We start from the raw sequence: 16973 nt of genomic DNA on the forward strand, positions 1-16973 counted from the left end.
TGAAGTGAGAGCCTCCTCCAGGTTAAGAAACCAACCAATTAATAAAAATAGTGCAATTTTTTTTAAAAAAAAGAGAAATCTCATGATTTATAAGATAACTTTGTGATTCTGGAGAGTCCAGCCATGATTTTTTAAACACTTCAATTTGGCAAACACGGCTAATAGATTTTAAGCCCTGAAGCAGTTCATTAGCATTAACTATTAAAATGCTGGCTTTTCCTGTTAGCGCTGTAAATGTTCAGTCCATCTGGGAACCCTGCCTGATTGACATCCTGTGGCAATGAATTCTGCAGTCTAATTATGCCTTGTGCCTAAAAGCATTTCACTGGCACATAGGACTGGAAGGGATACTGAGTACAGCCCCCTGCTATTGCAGGGAACTCCATCATATTATCATTCATAAACTTATCTAGTTTTCCTTTGATCAATGTTAAATGTGTCACCTTTCAGTTTAACTGAATATCCCCTGGGCCTTTGATTATAAGGCACAGAGCACAGATATATTGTTTCACTGCAAGTGACACTGTCTCTAGCAGCTTTGTATAAGGAAAAAGTAGCCTTAATTTCTTTTTAATCCCTCTCTAGTTATCACAATTACTACTGAGTAGCTGGATAAACCAGCGCTGAGCATATTGATTTCAGAAGGTGCAATTCTACCCTGTGAAGACAAGAGGCAGCACTAGATTTATGCGCCACTTAATTTAAAGCCTCCTTAAGCAATGATCCCAATAGGCATTGATTGGATCAGGCCCCAGGCACGGCCCAAGCTACAAAAGACAAACACACATCAAAACACGTCAAAGAGATGATTATAAGCTCTTCAGGGCAGGAACGGTCTCTTACTGTGCCCAGAACAATGGGGGGCCCTGCTCTTCTCTGGGACCTTTAAACACTGTCATAGAAATAATAATTATCACGTGGATGAAGTGAGATTGCCCGTGCAAGAGGAGTCTGGAAGGGTGGTTGATCATTATGAGCTGCTTTGATACCTTGGAACATCATTGAGCGGAGAGCAAGAGATATGCTGTGGAATCTTGCCAAGGCAAACCCTATTCTGCAGCCATTGATCTTGGAAACACCCCCCCCCTCCTATTTACAAGCATGTTCTCTCAATTCAGGGGCTGATGCGGCTGTTGTCCTATGCAAAGATTTCTAGAGTGTCTTGACTGAAGGCCAGGAAGCTGTGACATTTTTAAACAATTTAGTGGGCTTTGACGTTATGCCAGGGATGCTCATAATAGTGGAGTTTTTGCATTCCCGCTAGCATTGCTTTGACAAGTCGCCATTTCCATCGCACCCAAAATAACATCTGGCCACCTTCGAAAATTCACCTCTGCTCCTTTATCGTGAAATAATTCAAGTCTAAATTCCTTAAATCTACCAGTTATTGCTCGTAGGGGGGAAAAAAACACCAAAGCAATGCAGGTAGCTCTGCAGAGACAGAGATGGTGGCAACTCTCTCAATGTATTAAAATAAAGGGCTTAGTTAAGAACAACTTTAGAAAAGCATCTCATTGTCCCTGTTGATTCTGGAGCTACTGTTAACTCCAAGCTAACAATTCGAAGACTCTGTGTTGGAAGCTGAAGAAAATCCAAGTTGCAGGTGATTTATCTTTTCAGTTATTGGGTTTTGGGGATGGCACCGGTGTCAGGCACTAGATGAGTCCAGCAACCTCCATTGTATATGACTGAGCCCCCAATCCTTTTCCTAGCTATGTGCAAAAAAAAAAAAAAGTAAAAATAATTGTTACAGTCATTTTTGGAGGGTCTGTATTTTGGGAATCCCCAGGTTAATCTGCCCCATCAACTCCTCCTCAGGCCCACAAATGGCATAGAAATTTTCAAGTCAATCTGATGATGCATTTGGATTTGAGAGCTCTTGGGAAATTCAGATTTCAGCATAAACTGGTTTAACCTTAACTGTGGTGCAGCAAGAAAGCATCCAAGAGAAATAGCTCCTTGAATGATCTATCAGGGCCACCCGAGTAAAAAAGTGGTCTCTGGACCTTTTGCCTGTGCACTTTCCCTGCAAAGCACAAATGCACAATTGCTGATCTTTTCACGGCCTAATTTATTTTCCAAAGGTCAGCAATCCTATAGTTATTTCCATTCCAAACACAAAAGATGCCTAGAAAAAAAAAAGACAGAGGACAATAGCCTTGTTGCAGAGCATAAAGGGAAATACCCAGCTCATTCTGATTAACCAAGAGGAACTGTTCTAAGAAAATCTTTGTATCAAGGGCAGGCCGCAGCCTTTGACATTAACTGGCGTCCAGAGCTGAGTCTTTGGTGATGTACAGCCTGCAGGATTTCAAAGTCATTGCAGTGTGTGGCTGGGTGCGTAGCTTACCTAGCTGCTGTCCTGTAGATAAACAGAGGACCTCAGTCAACCAGGGCTGCCTTTCAGCACAGCTGAATCCACCCTAACTGTAAGCAGAAGTTTGTGGACATATGCAAAATGATATGCAAATCAGAGCAGCGTGTAATCTGCATAAAAAGCCACCCGTGGAGAGGGGCAGAGCTTGGCTGCTGTGCTTTACTGCCGGTTCCCCTTTTAGCTGCCCGGGCTCCCGGCAAGAGAAGCATCCCAGGAGCTGAGTGGCGGGCCTCAGCGCCGCACACTCTCAACGCGTGGGGCGTGGGGAGCGCCCTTTAAAGGTGGCCTGGCTCGAGGGCTGGCGCGCCAAGCTCCACCCCATGATGGGCGCCTCCGCCAATGGGCGCTCTGAGCCTCAGCTTGCTATTGGCTGGGGAGAGTGGCGCAACTCCCCCCCCCCGCCCCCCGGCCCCGAATGTCAGGCTTTGCCCAGTCGCTGCCGCGTGCGCCCAGCGCTGTCCCCGCAGCAGCCTGGAGCCTTCCCGGGACACCCACGCGCGCACGTACAGCGCCGGGCCGCGGGACGCTGCATGTGCGCACGTGGCAGGGGAGCTGCAGCAGCAGGGGCGGCGGGACAGGGCTGGGGGGTCCTCTGCACCCCGGGGAGGGGCTTGGGGAGAAGCCCCCGCCCTTTCCGCAAGGCAGGTGCGGCACTGGAAGCCTGTGAGCGGACAGTGGAGCACGTGCTTCAGTCGGCTGCTGACTCGGGGCCTGAATGCAGCTGACTGGCGGCCCGGGGAGAACCCAGCACCTCTCTGTCCCTCAGCCCCAAGGGTTGCAACCCGGGGAACTCCCGCAGGCTGTGCTAGGGCTTGCAAATCAGAGGGACCCCCCCTCTCTCCCAGCTGTACTAGTATTTGAAAAGCACAGCGCAACCCCCCCAGCTCTGCTAGGGGTTGCATAGCGCTACGCACCCACTCTCGCTCCCCCAGTTTCCCCACGGGGGCTGCCAGACCCCGGGATTAAAGCTTTGGGATCCGCGCCATCCGATCAAGAGAGCGGAGCAGGCAGCGACTGTGGAGAAAGGGGAAAGGCGCCCCCCGCCACCCATCCCTTTCCATAGCCTTCCTCTCCCCCCTCCGCATCCTCCTGCAGGACCACGGCCCCTGCGGCTGTCCCTGCCCTGGGTGCTCAGTTCCCACGGGGGCTGGAGAGGGAGATGCCCGGACCTGAAAGCGGGGGCATGTGGGGATCTCTTTTCTCGCCCCCCTCCACTTTCCCCAGCCGATGGGACCAGCGTTTACCGGGCTGGGGAGAAGCACGGGGGCAGGATTCCCAAACCCTGCAGTTTGAGTGCCTCAGCTTTGGGGGACGGGGGGGGAGGCAAGGGATTCCTGGCTCCCGGAGGCTAATGCCAAGGGAAGGGGATTAACCTGAAATCCCTATCTCCCCCCCCCCCCCCACCCGTTTGCAAATCACCTCCAGAAAGCACGCCGCCTGTAAACTATCGGACGGGGATGGGGGTTAGCAGAAGGTCCCGGGGCCAGGCTGGAAGGGGAGAGCAGAGGGGGCCGGGGTCTGGACTGGGAAGGAAGAGCGCGGGGAGGGAATGGGGGCCCGCGGTCTGGGCTGGGAGATAACGGAGCGAAAAGGCCAGGGTGTGAACTCAGTCGCACCGGTGTCACTCCGGAGCCCCTGCCCTGGAACGAACGGAGTGACACCTGATTGACTTGCACCGGGGCCGGGGTGCTGGAGAGCGGAACGTTCCCCCGAAAGGATGCACCGCGCCCGGGTGCAGATGCCGGAGCCGGGAGGGGGACCAAAGACCCCTCCGAGCTCCAGCCGCGCCCCCGTGGCTCCGCATCCTCCGCTCTCCGCTGCACCGCACGGGCCCGGGAAACTTCGGAGGAAACTTCCCCCAACTTCTCCTCTCCCAGCTGCGCCTCTCCCCGGAGCGGGGCTTTTCCTGGCCCCCCGCTGCCTTCCCCACGCCTTGCCCGGGGAGCGCAGCGCGCCGGGCGCCTTTGGAGAGCTTTGGGGAAACTTCCTCCATTGCGCGGCGCTTTGGAGAGGGACGGGAGCCGCTCTCCCTGCCCCATCCCTGCGTGTGTCTGGAGAGACACAGCGCTGCCCGCCGCGCCTCCTCGGGGAGGAGGTGGGGTAGGTAGGGACCCTCCCCTCCCTTTTCTTCCCCTCCCTAACTTCGTGCCCCTTTTGGCTCCAGGGCCGCACTGAAGCGCTGGCAGGAGGAGGGGTCTCCAGCCCTGGGGACGGGGCTCAGGGCTCAAGTTACAGCGCAGCTGGGGGGCAGGGGAGGACTGAGATCGGGGCATATACACCGGCTCCTAGAAGGCAGAGGGGCCATCTAACTTTGGTGCCTTGGCCCAGAGCAGACGGCGCCGCGATTCTGCTGGGGCCTAGGTACCTTGGATTCTCCTGCTGTTTCCAGAAAATCAGGGGGGACTCGGCTGCATGAAGGCTCGGTAGTCACTGGGGAAACCAACCTCCTCCCTTTTCTCTCCTCCACACACAAAGGTCCTGCATGTCTAACATTTAGACATGTTCAGCTTTGTGGATTCAAGGACTGTAGTGCTGCTCGCAGCCACCCACGTCATTTTACTAGCCATTGTCAGATGCCAGGATGAGGATATCCGTAAGTTGCACCTTTTCTTTCTTTAAAATTTATCCTGAAGGGGAAAGGGGGGAACTGGACACGAAAGCAAGGGAAGAAAGAGCGACACACACACAGAGAGAGAAACCGCTGCTTCTGGGAGGGAAAGATGGGCTGGTAGGAGCAAGAGTTGCAGGCCTGGGAGACGTGGCTTAAAAAAAAAGTACCTTAAGACCTGGAAAACTGGCCTCCTGTTCTCCCTGTATTTGATTTTGAGCTCAGGGGTTTCCATTGCTCCTTTTTAGATTTGCCTTTTCTCCCACTCTGTACCTTCTCTGGATTCTGGATGAGGCTCACTGCGGCGGGATGACAAATTACTGATTGGCGAAGAAGCTTGTTCCTATTCATTATAATGCTTGGTTGCTTTAGAAGAGCATTGCAGTCGTGAATCCTCTCCTTGCCTATTATTTTGGCTTCCATCCCCCTCCTTGAGTTGATTTCCACCCTGAAAAGGGCTTTCAGAGGAAAATATAACCTGGTCAGGTCAGAACCCACCAAAGGGAGAACAAAATATCTTCCTGCCTCTTGTGGCGGTGAAAGAGTTAATGCAACAAAGCTGAGTGGGATGGGGGGGTTCCCAGGGGGAGCCAGACAAAGGGGACATTCCAAGACAGACAAGCCAGAGTCTGAGACTCACAAAGAAAGACCTTTGTACAGCCTTCAACTTTCCTCCTCATCCCAACCCACTTCTTAGTTGAGGCTGGTGTGTAAGGTGCAGAAGAAGTTGATAGCTAACAGACTTTTGGTTTAAGGATCAGAAAGGAAATCCCCCCCCCCCAACAAGACGAGGCCACCTGGAGGGTCAGAGGCATTCCAGACACACTAGACAGATTGTCCAACTTCTCCTTCACCTTCCAACCCCCCCCATCTGAACCCAAAGAGGAAAGCAAGGGGACAAGTGAGGGAGCGCATTCCCATTCCCTGCCCCCAACATTTTACCATTTTTTCAATTCAATTTTTCAATTCAATCATAATTTCAATTGCTCTTTGAAACAAAATGATCCTCTTGTGCAATTGTGACATTAAAGTCTGATGCACAGCCAGCCCTTCCCCCTCCCCCAGAAAAATTACTGGTCTGGCATATTATTCAGCCTGGAAGCTGGAAACTTTATTAGGTAGAAAGGATTTTTTTTTTCACTTGTTTGGGCAGGTTTCCTATTGCTTGAATTCCATCTCTGTCTCCATATGCTCCAGACTGTAAATCAATTGCAGAGAGAGAGTGCCTGAAAATGCCTCCTTGCTTGCCTGCTTCTGGGCCATGCTGTCTTTCCCACAATCAGCCTGAGATTCCAGCAAAAAGGAGCTGAAATTCCTTCCATTCAGGCGCAAAAGAGTTGCTAGGCCATTTTCAGTTTGCTTAGTTCCTAACAAAAGGATTGGATTTGTGAGATTTCCCAGTGACACACTTCCATCTGACCACATACCAGGCGTGCTGGAACAATTTGTATAGTGGGGGTGCTGAGATCCATTGAACTTTAAACCCTGGATAGGATGGAAACCACTTCAAGCCAGGTGGTGCGGCAGCCCCCCTAGCTCCAGCACCTACACCACATACACCCCAAGAGAACTCAGAAGTTGGAGGCTGCACTTTGGGAATCAGTCTATTTGTAGCAACGAGTGATTGTTTCCTTTTCCTATTCCCTGCAGGAATATTGATCGTACACCAAAACTTGGCAGAGCGGTTCCTTTAAGTTGCTATCTCACGCCTTGTCTGCCCTCTCTAGTTTAGATTAAAGTATAGTTAGCATCCTTCATCATGTGCTTGGATTCCTCAGGTGTGCAGCACAAGGAATGGGCGTAACCGAGCATGCCTTGCGCTTTATTCTTCTCTAAAGCAAAGAATTGCATCCTGTTTCCCAGGAGAGGAACTTACTTTCTGCTCAGATGGCTTTAGCTCTTTTGGGAGGCTCATCTGCAAAAGTTCTCCAGGTCATGGAGGGAACTCAATTCCCCATTGTGAGCAGTTTGTTTGCATAGGGGAGATTGGCAGCGATCGCTTCCAGATGGAGTTGAAATGCTGCCCTTATTTATTTAAACTGGTTCCTAACAGTGCAACGTGAATCAAGCTCTGTGTGTGCTCGAGAAAAGGCCCATTCATGAGAGGAAGGGTCCCCTGGGCTCCCCAAGGTGCCCCAGCTCCATGCACAAAGACCCCCCCTGTCATATCAACTGCTGCCATCAGGGCTTCAGACATTCACGTGGCGGGGGGGGGGAGAGAGAGAGAGAGAGAAACAGATGTTAAAGAGGCACTTATATTTTTTATGGGTCTCCCCTTGTCAAGAACCCCTTCTATTGAGCTGTTATAATTGGGATAATATTATAATGAACTCTCCCAGTGACAGTTGGATGCTTGTTTCTTTTGCATTTTTTGTGGCCCCCACAAGCACCCCCCCCCCGGCTGCAGCCATTCACACACCCCCCGCCGCCCTTCCAGGTTCCTTGGTCCATTCGTAGGTTTGACTTTGATTCAGTTTGTTTCTCGTTTATGGTGTTTTGATTAGAAAAACAGCCTTTGCCTGGAGAGAATGAGCCAGGGCTGTTGCTCTTTGTTCATCACAGGGTTCGGTCTGCACAGTACATTCCAGAAGCAGCCAGGGGGCATTTAAAGAATCTTCTTTGTTACTTTTCTCTCCACCTTTTCCCCATTTATATTTTTTTCTGGTGGGATGAGGTTAAACAAAGCAGACTGCTGTAACCCTGCCCCTTCTGGCAGCGCTGAGAAAGAGAATCCAGACTTGATTCGCTTCCCCATCTACACTAGTGTAAATCCAGAGTAATTCTACTGGAGCCAATGGAATGACACCCATGTAGAACTAGTGTGAAACCCAGTTCAGGTCTGGTTGCTGGAAAAACGCACAGGCCCCCGTAGAAAAGAGACACAGGGGGTTCATGAAGGAGGCACAAGAGGGCTGAGCTGAGCTTGACCAAAGTGGACATAGCTTGTGGCTGCTAAGAACTCTACCTGACTCATGGGCACAGCTATGTCATCAGTTTCTCTCAGCGAAAGTGACCGCGATGGGAAATTAATAAAGTGCCAGGTGGGAAGCCTTGAACCTTACAGCAGCGTCAGTAGCACAAGAGCCCTGGGCCTTCAGGAGAGTTCTTCCTCACAGTATCTTCTTGAGGAGGCCGAAGAGCTATCATCAGGCCTCCATGTTTTGCTCTGCTTCTGGAGTGGCCAAGAGATCCATGTACTAATCTGTGAGATGTTGAAGGAAGATGGGAAAACCAAAACCATCCCACCTGGGAGCTGGCAGGGAGCTGGCTTGGACCATGAACGTGGGAGGTTATTTCTATGCCCTATTGCAATTGGTATGGGATTGCTGTAACTGATGCTGATGGTATGACCCTGTTTCTCTCTCTCTCCCTTTTGGTTTTCTCCCTTTTGCCTCCCCTCCCACCGCGTCTCATTTCCCCCCTTCCCTTCCTTTCCCTTTGGCACAGAGGAGGCAGGCAGCTGTGTGCAGGATGGGCAGAGGTATAGTGATAAGGATGTGTGGAAACCCGAGCCCTGCCGGATCTGTGTCTGTGACACTGGGACTATCCTCTGCGACGAGATAATCTGCGAAGAAATGAGAGACTGTCCCAGCCCCGAGATCCCCTTCGGAGAATGCTGCCCTATCTGCCCAACTGACCAACCTGCTGTCAGCGGTCGTAATTTATTTATTTCCCTTCCATAAATAAATTACTCCAGATAATTGCAAAGATCAATAGCCCCCAATGGATGAGCACCCAGCAAAAGACGGGAACATCCATGGGACCTAGCTAGGAAAGGCCACTTCTCGTGGACTCATTTGGGTCTGTCTCTTTGCCTAGGCTGTAGAAGGTCTGAAATAACAGTTTGGTCAAATCACAGATGAGAAGAAAGATAATTAACATAATCAATTAGTCTAACAGCCCCGATTCTAAAGATATTGTAGTAATTACCAAGGCAGCAAGACAACACCAAAGCTGTCTCTGCCCTGACAGTGAATCAAATCTCTCTGCATCAGAGAAGCCTTATTTAAATCCACAGCCTGCAGATTTCTAAGCCATAAAGGCGGAAACTGGACAGTGCTAAATACATAGTACATGGGATTTTTTTTTTTGTTTCCTTAGTATTTAACCACTACACCAGGGTCAGAAATTGCAGGGTGAGCTGAGTAGAAATAGCACCTAGAATAAAGGCTCTCTTGCTGTGATATAAAAACGTGCCTTCTGGTACTAGCAAAGATCAAAACTCCTTTTCTTTTAATTTTCATACTACCTCCAAAATGACCTTGAGCCCAAGTTATGTAAGAACTCCCAAGTTCAAGGGGGTCATGGGTGGTCCTGAGCATCAAAGGAGAGGCCAGGCCTCCATGTAGGTCAGAGTTCTGTGCCTGGCTTTGTAAAAAACTCAGTTTCCCTAGCTGAAAAATGGGGATGGGTCATAAAACTCTCCCAGCCTGGGGCATAATTCACTCCCATCTGTGAAGTGTTTTGAGATCCTCAGCTGAGCCCAATAGCTATTTCAGTGCCACTGTTTCAAAGACCTTCTCTGTTCTAGTTCCATCGAAAGCAGAAGTTGCCTTTTTTAACCCTTTGCTGACACAGGCTACTTTCCAGTGTGCCCCCCTCTTTAATTAGGAAATGCCTTCGAGCCCACAAGTGTCAGCGAAGAGTTGAGAGCAAATGTTAACATTTTCCCCTGAAATGCAATCATGTTGATTTGGACCTGTGCTGAATGTAGCTTTAATGCCTGCCTTTTTTGGTCTTTGGCACGCTGGCTTCAGAAGATTTTCCTTGGTTTTGGTGGGTTTTTTTTTAACCTACTCATTTTGTCTGAGTGCATTATTCTTTGGCTGCTTCATAACCATGCCCTGGTCTTTTCTGGAAGGGCAAAGTGACTAGCTCACCTGCCATTAGCAATTTCATTAGCAATTGCATTAGAAATTTTCGCCACCTGCCATTAGCTATTTGGAAGCCTATTATCCCACGATGCTTTGCATGAAGCCTTGCCTGTATCTGTGAAATGCTGGACAATTTATCACCCCTCCAGCAGAGCAGTGACAGCAATACTCACGCAGTTGGGTGTAGAGGAGAAACTGATGTTACCCCAATCACATCCGTCCCTGGAGTCTTATCCAATGCCTTGTCGTGTGCATCTTTGTGCGCTGAAATGGTGGGTTTCATCATGATGCTGACACTTTCTCTCTCTCATTTCAACAGGGCAACCTGGCCCCAAGGTGAGATCATTGTTAGTATTATTTTTCATGACCACCAGCACATTTTCCCTTCTTTGGTTTTTATTACAGTTCCATGGGTGTAGCGTTCCAGATTCTGTTCTCAGTTGACACTGTTATCAATGAGGAGTGACTCCACTGGAAGTGAAACAGAATCAGACTCCAGATAGACACACAAGTTGTACCATTTTAATTACACTGGCCTAGTTAAAGCGGTGCAACCCGGCAGTGTGGATGCAGTTATACGGGTGCTTATACAGTGCTTAAAGCGCAGAGTGTGCTGAAGTGCTCTGTTCAGTTCTTTGCGGGATTGTGCAGACGCACAGGATGGGGATTAGCTGCATTTCTGTGATGGGTCTAGCAGTGGGCTAGGCAGGGGGCAGGATGTATAATCACACACATCAGTTGTGTGCAGTGTTCTAATTCCAGCTGCTTTGCATTGCAGGGACAAAAAGGGGAACCTGGTGATATTAAAGATGTAAGTTTTAATCTGAGTTTTCTGCATGTCTTCCATTCATTTATTTCCCATAGGGGCACATAGGGTGCTTTGAGAGAATCCTGTGTGAGCATCCTTCTCAGCTAAGTTTTCCTATGTTTCTCTCTCCCACCCAGGTCGTAGGACCAAGAGGACCACCTGGACCACAGGTGAGGAGCTTACTTTATCACATCGTTTGAATGCTTGTGGGCAAAACATTGGAGACTATTGAACTCCTCCTGTCTCACCTGTTTCAGGGACCTGCAGGGGAACAAGGACCAAGGGGTGACCGTGGGGACAAAGGCGAAAAAGTGAGTTTAAGACAAAATAACCAACACAGAGCAAAAAAACAAACCAAACCATGGGTTAAAATACTTCCAAAAGCATCAACGTGGCACGTCCCCCTCTTAATATTACTGCCTCTTAACACATGAAAAATAGTCTTTCAGATTAAACTGCAATCTCATCAGGGCAGAGAACTTGCCATCTGTGATGATGAGGATGTCTAGGGGACTCAGTCATGGACCAGGACCCTATATATCTAAAGCACCATGGTTCCATTATGGTGCTATATTAACAATAACTAAGCTCCATAACAGTGGTATTAATTAATGTAATTCATGTGTAAAATGATTAATATGTGCAGTGAGTTGCCTACATTCAGACGAATAAAGCACCACTCTGGATGAATAGTAAGGATGCTCAGTCCTTAATGCCTGGCAATCTGTCACTGATAATAAATTACTACTCATAATGAATGATATGTAATTAACACACACTGGGCCATTGACATGCCGATGAATAAGGCACCACTCTCTATTCATAATTATACTTAATGCATAACAATAATGGAGCATATAGAATTCATAATTGATTACAAATAACCAAATGGTAGGGAATTGATAATATACACTATGAGCCTTTTACATTCCAAGGACTCATGTCACATCAGGGCGCAGACTGCAGTTAGCTTTTCCTGGGTGTCTGTCTGGAGTCACCTTTCTTCTTTGTTCCTTGTAGGGTGCTCCTGGCCCTCGGGGTAGAGATGGCGAACCTGGTACCCCTGGAAACCCCGGACCCCCAGGGCTCCCGGGTCCCCCAGGGCCCCCTGGGCTTGGCGGAGTGAGTATCCTCAGGTGTTTTTGTTTGTTTGTTTTTTAACCTTCACATCCAGGACATGTGGCTGCACAGACTGATTGAAAGGGCCTTTGGAGTGTGTCCCAATACTGTATAATTCAGCTGGAGTCACTTATTCAATAGGAATATTTATGTCATTTTAGGGCTCCTATGAAAAATTAAATAACAACATTTTCAATTATTCAGAATGCAAGACTTTTTATCAGCTAACTTGCTTCCTCCCCATTAGTTGTTATTTGCTTTGCAGCTACTGATCCCCGCGCCCCGCTGTTAGACACTGTGAAGACATACAGTAATAAAGGCCTTTATTGCTCTAGCATTTCACTGGCTCACAAGTCAATTTCACCTCTGTCCCTAGTCAGTTTCACTCTAGGGTGCCCTTTGCACTAGCCCACAGCTGCAGCAAGTGGGAGCAAACATTGCTTGGGAATATTTAAAGTTTCACTAATGTTCCTAGTCCGTGGCTTTCATGAGGTAGCCCAAGGCTACAAATACCACAAGGGAATCTTTTAGTATTTCACTTCTGTTCCTGGTCAATTTTACTCTGTGATTCCCATGCACTAGCCCAACCCTGCAGTGATTGATGTGTGTGGAGGGGTAGGGGGGCAGGTAGATACCACGTGGTGATAGCTTCAAAAAAAATCTAAGGAAACATTTCTGTTGGGCTTACCTTGTGCAAGACCAAGCTTATTGTTTGGTGCAAATTTAACTCAATGGCGCCCCATTGAAAGGCGCATTTTAATTACCCCAAATGCTGTGCACTATATTTAGATTCATTGTGTGTGAGTTTTCTAATCTCCTGGTCTTTCAGATGAATGAATCACTTCAGATTTATGAGGAACTCTTGGGCAGTTTCTTTAAAAAAATAAAAACAACACAGAATGATTTTTCTTGTTGGAAAGTGCCCTTCACTTGTGTCTCCACTAGAAGCAAAATATAATCAGAGGAAATGACGGTACCGAAATCATTTGGCCTTTTTAAATGATTTTTTCTTATTCTTCAAAGAAATTTCTCCCCTCTAAATATCACCAGATAAAAAGGCTGACCCTGAAGTAATAACCGTGAGGAAATTTAAAATGAAATGTTGTAACATTTTGCTTATTTACTGCAAATCGATGTCTAGCAAATAACAGGTCTAAAAAACCTCATTTTGATTTTTTCTGAGACACGGAAATGGTTGCTTATCAGGTACAGGATACGTTTGGTTCACTGGTTTATTGCTTATCAGTTTACACTGGCTTGTCTGTTTTTCCTAATGGATCCAAATACTTTACCAATATTAACACTTTACCAAAAACTTTAGGATACCAATAGTGATCACTTTGCCGCCCACATGCCCATCGCATGGCTTGACTGATCATGAAAAAGAACCCCACTCAGATGTGTCTGTGCTTTGGTCTTGTTTGCAGAACTTTGCTGCTCAGATGGCGGGAGGATTCGATGAGAAGGCTGGTGGCGCTCAGTTGGGTGTGATGCAGGGACCTATGGTAAGACAGTTCTCTGCTTCCTTTTAGCAACTGGGACACTATGCGGCCTCTTTGTGGGAGGCCTGATATTTAGGATTGAAGTTGACAGGAGCTGGGGGTTGCTCAGCAACTTGAAAAATCCAACCATTAAAACACAGCTCGATATAATCTATGAGCCAGATCCTCAGCTGGTGGAATTCAGCACAGCCCCATCGAAGGCCATGCTGAGTTTCACCCGCCGAGATTCTGTCCCTGTCCTCCTAGCCACAACCCACTAAAATTACTATAAAATGGTTGAATAACCAAGGATTTACTTAGCACACAAGATGACTTAATTGCCTCGGCTTCTGCTCTGCTTGCCAGGGCATCCCAAGTCACACGCCAAATTGTTTAAATAGACTCTCCTGGGAGGGAAAGTTATAGAACGTTTTGTTTAGGGGTTGGTCTCTGTAACTTTTGGACCATGGCTGAGGAATGCATGACAGCAGCTACTGTTCTTCAAGATCCCACAAGATTTCCAGCAGGAAATTTCTGCTCTCCAGCCTTTCTTGGCAAGCAGTAAATGAAAAGCAGGGTTTAGTAAACATGGCTACAGTCCAGGAGAAAGCATGCTGCATTCCCCCCCCCGCCTTTCCAAGTAGTTTCTAAAGGAAAAATAGTTCTTGGTGTTGTCTTCGGAGGGGCTGAATATAAGAGGGACGATTTCAGAATCCTCTGTTGCTGAGGGGGAAAGATCCTTGTTCTTTATGGGCCATCAGCGGAAATCTCTTGCCCCTTTTCACTTGGCGGGGGGCTTAGAGATTTTCTTACTGACGGTGATTTTTGTTTCCCAATGTAGGGACCTATGGGACCGCGAGGACCTCCAGGACCATCGGGCGCTCCTGTAAGTGCCTGCTCTTTCAGGAGCAATCTGTCTCATTGGGGGTAAAATATCATAGCGAATAGATAGAGCATCATTGTTGAGATGGCTAATGAGGCTCCTTTGCTATATGTTGCAGGGCCCTCAAGGATTTCAAGGCAACCCTGGAGAGCCTGGGGAACCTGGAACTTCGGTGAGTAACGAGCAGCTTCGCTTTTGGCCAAAGAGGCCGTGACCTGGCACAAATCGACACCTCAGTTACCCATGCAAACAGCCAACACCCCAGCTGCACCCGCAAACCTCCCAGAAATGTGAGCTACATTAGAGCTGCCCTGAGGAATTCATTCCAAAAAGTCCCTCCACCAAGAGACCCCAATGCCAACTTCTCTGAGCAGAAATCACCCTTCTCTGAATCTCCGCTATGATCTCGCTGATAATCAAAGCTGGGGAGATAGACTGAGGGAATGCTTAGGTTAGAGACATAGGCCGAGGTGTTCAAAGGGGCCTATACACAGTTCCCAGTATAACTAATGGGGATTGGGCTTCTCGTTCCTGGTGGTGGATTTGAAAAATCTCAAGCCTCGGCTTTAGACACAGGAGGCTGATGATCAGTGTGATGAACAGAAAGGAAACAGAATTAATGGGACAGATTCTGATCCACATAAAGACCGTGTACACGGCCCTGGCCATGTAGGGTGCCAATAAAGTGGGTGCACATTGAGCTCACTCCTACTTTAAGGCTTCTTTGTCTTGCTCAGGTGGTGTAAAGGGGCCTTAGTGCCCATGAGACTCAGGCTCGGTGTGTATATCTTAGGGGCACACAGCGTGACAAGGATGTGCGCTGATGCTGTACACTGGAGAAGCTGTGTGGCTGGTGGCAGTGATGGTGGGGAAGGGGGAGTTGTAAGTCCAGACGCAGTCGATCACTTTGCATGGCAGGATGACAAAAGGACCAAGGGGCTCAGCTCCGATGGTGATGGAGAGACGGGGGCAAGGATCTAGGACGCAGGGGAGCTCAGTCGATGTAATATACGTAGAGGTTGGAATTAGGTATTTGATCCTGTGCCTGTTTCACATTGGTTTGGAGAGGCACAACTGGCAAGGCGTGGCTCTGTGCTGATATCACTGTAGCACCTGGGAGCCTGACAGACACTAATGGATGTTATCCTAAAACATGTAGAGAAAGATAACACCCCATTTTAAAGACAGGGAAATTGAGGTACTGGGTTAATTAAGTGGCTTTCCCAAGGCTACCCAGGCAATCTGTAGCAGAGATGGGAATAGATACCCCCCACCCTCAGGACGGCTGAGTCCTGGACAAGTGTCCTACCCATGAGACTATACTTCCTACCTATGACCAAGGGTAATTTATATAGTGGGGCACCACAGGCCTTGGTGTTAGATTCGGTCCTGTATAACCTCTACATTAATGGTCTGGGAGGCAAACAGCCCATTAATGTGGCTGGGAGATGAGACTATGTTTGGGAGAGTTGCAAACAACAGTCAGGAACGGGAAAAATTTGTGAAGGAGCGCAGATAGACCTGGAAAATAGCAACATAAGATGCAGCGTGGACAAATGCTAATCCATTGGGCGGGGTGGGAATGATCCAAAGGACTACAGTAAAGGATCATCTAATCCATTCCTCACCCTAGCCTGTTCTGGGTCATTCTTTATGCTAACAGGTTTTTTTCCAGTCCTGCCAAGCCATGGGGCTTCGACTGCTTACCCTGGGAGCGTCCTATAACAGATCTCATGATCAGGACATTTCCCCCCCTCCGATGTTCCAACCTGAGTTTTTCCTCGTGTTCAGTTTCATCCCATCCCTCCTTAGTCCTCGTACCAGCCAACTAAGGGGAGGGAGGAACCGACCACATTAAAAGAGAGAGAGAGGCAAGATAATCAGCCACTTGGACAGGAGTTTGCAGTGCAAACAGGGCGAGCAGTTTGGAGTTGCATCTGCAGAAGCATCCTAGGGCAGGGAAATTAGAACACTTCTCGAATGCTTCCATACAGTGGTTCTTAACCTGGGGGTCACAACCCACCCAGCCCTGGCTAAATGCAGGGAGTGGGTGGATCTATCCGTGGTACTTATCCAGCCCCCATTACGGTAGCTTCTGAGCACCTTGCAACCTTGAATGTGTTTATCTTCCCAGCACCCTATGAGGTAGGGAAGTGGTGTCAATCCCATTTTACAGCTGCGGAACTGAGAACTAAGGCTCAGATCCTCAAAGGTATTTAGTCACCAGACTCCCATTGATTTCCCACCTTTGAGGATTCTGGCCTGAGTGATTTGCCCAGGAGGTCTATGCCAGCCCAAAGCGTTGAAACCAGTCCTAGATTAGCACCCTAGCCACTACACCATCCTTCGTTGTGGGGGTGGCTAGCTAGATCCCGGCTCAATGGGGGGAGGGCGGTATGGAAATAGAAGAGAACCGATGCTCTAGTATGACTTTACCCAGTTGGGGGCTGAGAGTTATCAGCAAATTGGAGGGAGTTCAAAGAAGATCAGTTGGGTGTCGGTGGCATTGGGTTAAGAGAAATGATTCAAAGAGCTTTGCTGAGCAACAGCCAAGAAGGAGAGGGAGATAAAAACAGTCTCATGAGTATAGTGCTATTGTTTCTTCTGACTTAGACACTCCATAAGCAGGAGCAGCTGTCCTCCTCAGATCTGCGAGCAGGGACGTCAAATCCACAGCTAGTTTATATCAATGTATCTCCATGGATGCCAACTTTGAGTTACACCACCCGAGGATCGGGCCCATTTAGCTTGCTCCAGGGTGGTTATCCCAACAAAGAGCAATGTGAGGAAATTAACGAGAGAGTTAGAATTCAGACAAATGTC

General features: G+C 48.4%; 1 protein-coding gene across 2 annotated transcripts in view; it reads left to right on the forward strand.

The window, feature by feature from the left end:
- The first annotated feature begins 4593 nt into the window (after nt 1-4593).
- Nucleotides 4594-16973, forward strand: part of COL2A1 (collagen type II alpha 1 chain) — a 63745-nt gene continuing 51365 nt past the window's right edge. The window contains exons 1-10 of one of the 2 annotated variants that reach the window (XM_038378088.2): nt 4594-4970; nt 8433-8639; nt 10179-10195; nt 10638-10670; nt 10805-10837; nt 10925-10978; nt 11688-11789; nt 13214-13291; nt 14109-14153; nt 14269-14322. In XM_038378088.2, the coding sequence (XP_038234016.1) occupies nt 4877-4970; nt 8433-8639; nt 10179-10195; nt 10638-10670; nt 10805-10837; nt 10925-10978; nt 11688-11789; nt 13214-13291; nt 14109-14153; nt 14269-14322 (717 nt within the window). In that variant the 5' untranslated portion in view covers nt 4594-4876. The remainder of the gene's footprint in view (nt 4971-8432; nt 8640-10178; nt 10196-10637; nt 10671-10804; nt 10838-10924; nt 10979-11687; nt 11790-13213; nt 13292-14108; nt 14154-14268; nt 14323-16973) is intronic. The other variant, XM_038378089.2, reaches the window with a different exon arrangement.

This window comes from Dermochelys coriacea, chromosome 20 (assembly GCF_009764565.3).
Source record: "Dermochelys coriacea isolate rDerCor1 chromosome 20, rDerCor1.pri.v4, whole genome shotgun sequence".
Taxonomy (NCBI): Eukaryota; Metazoa; Chordata; order Testudines; family Dermochelyidae; genus Dermochelys; species Dermochelys coriacea.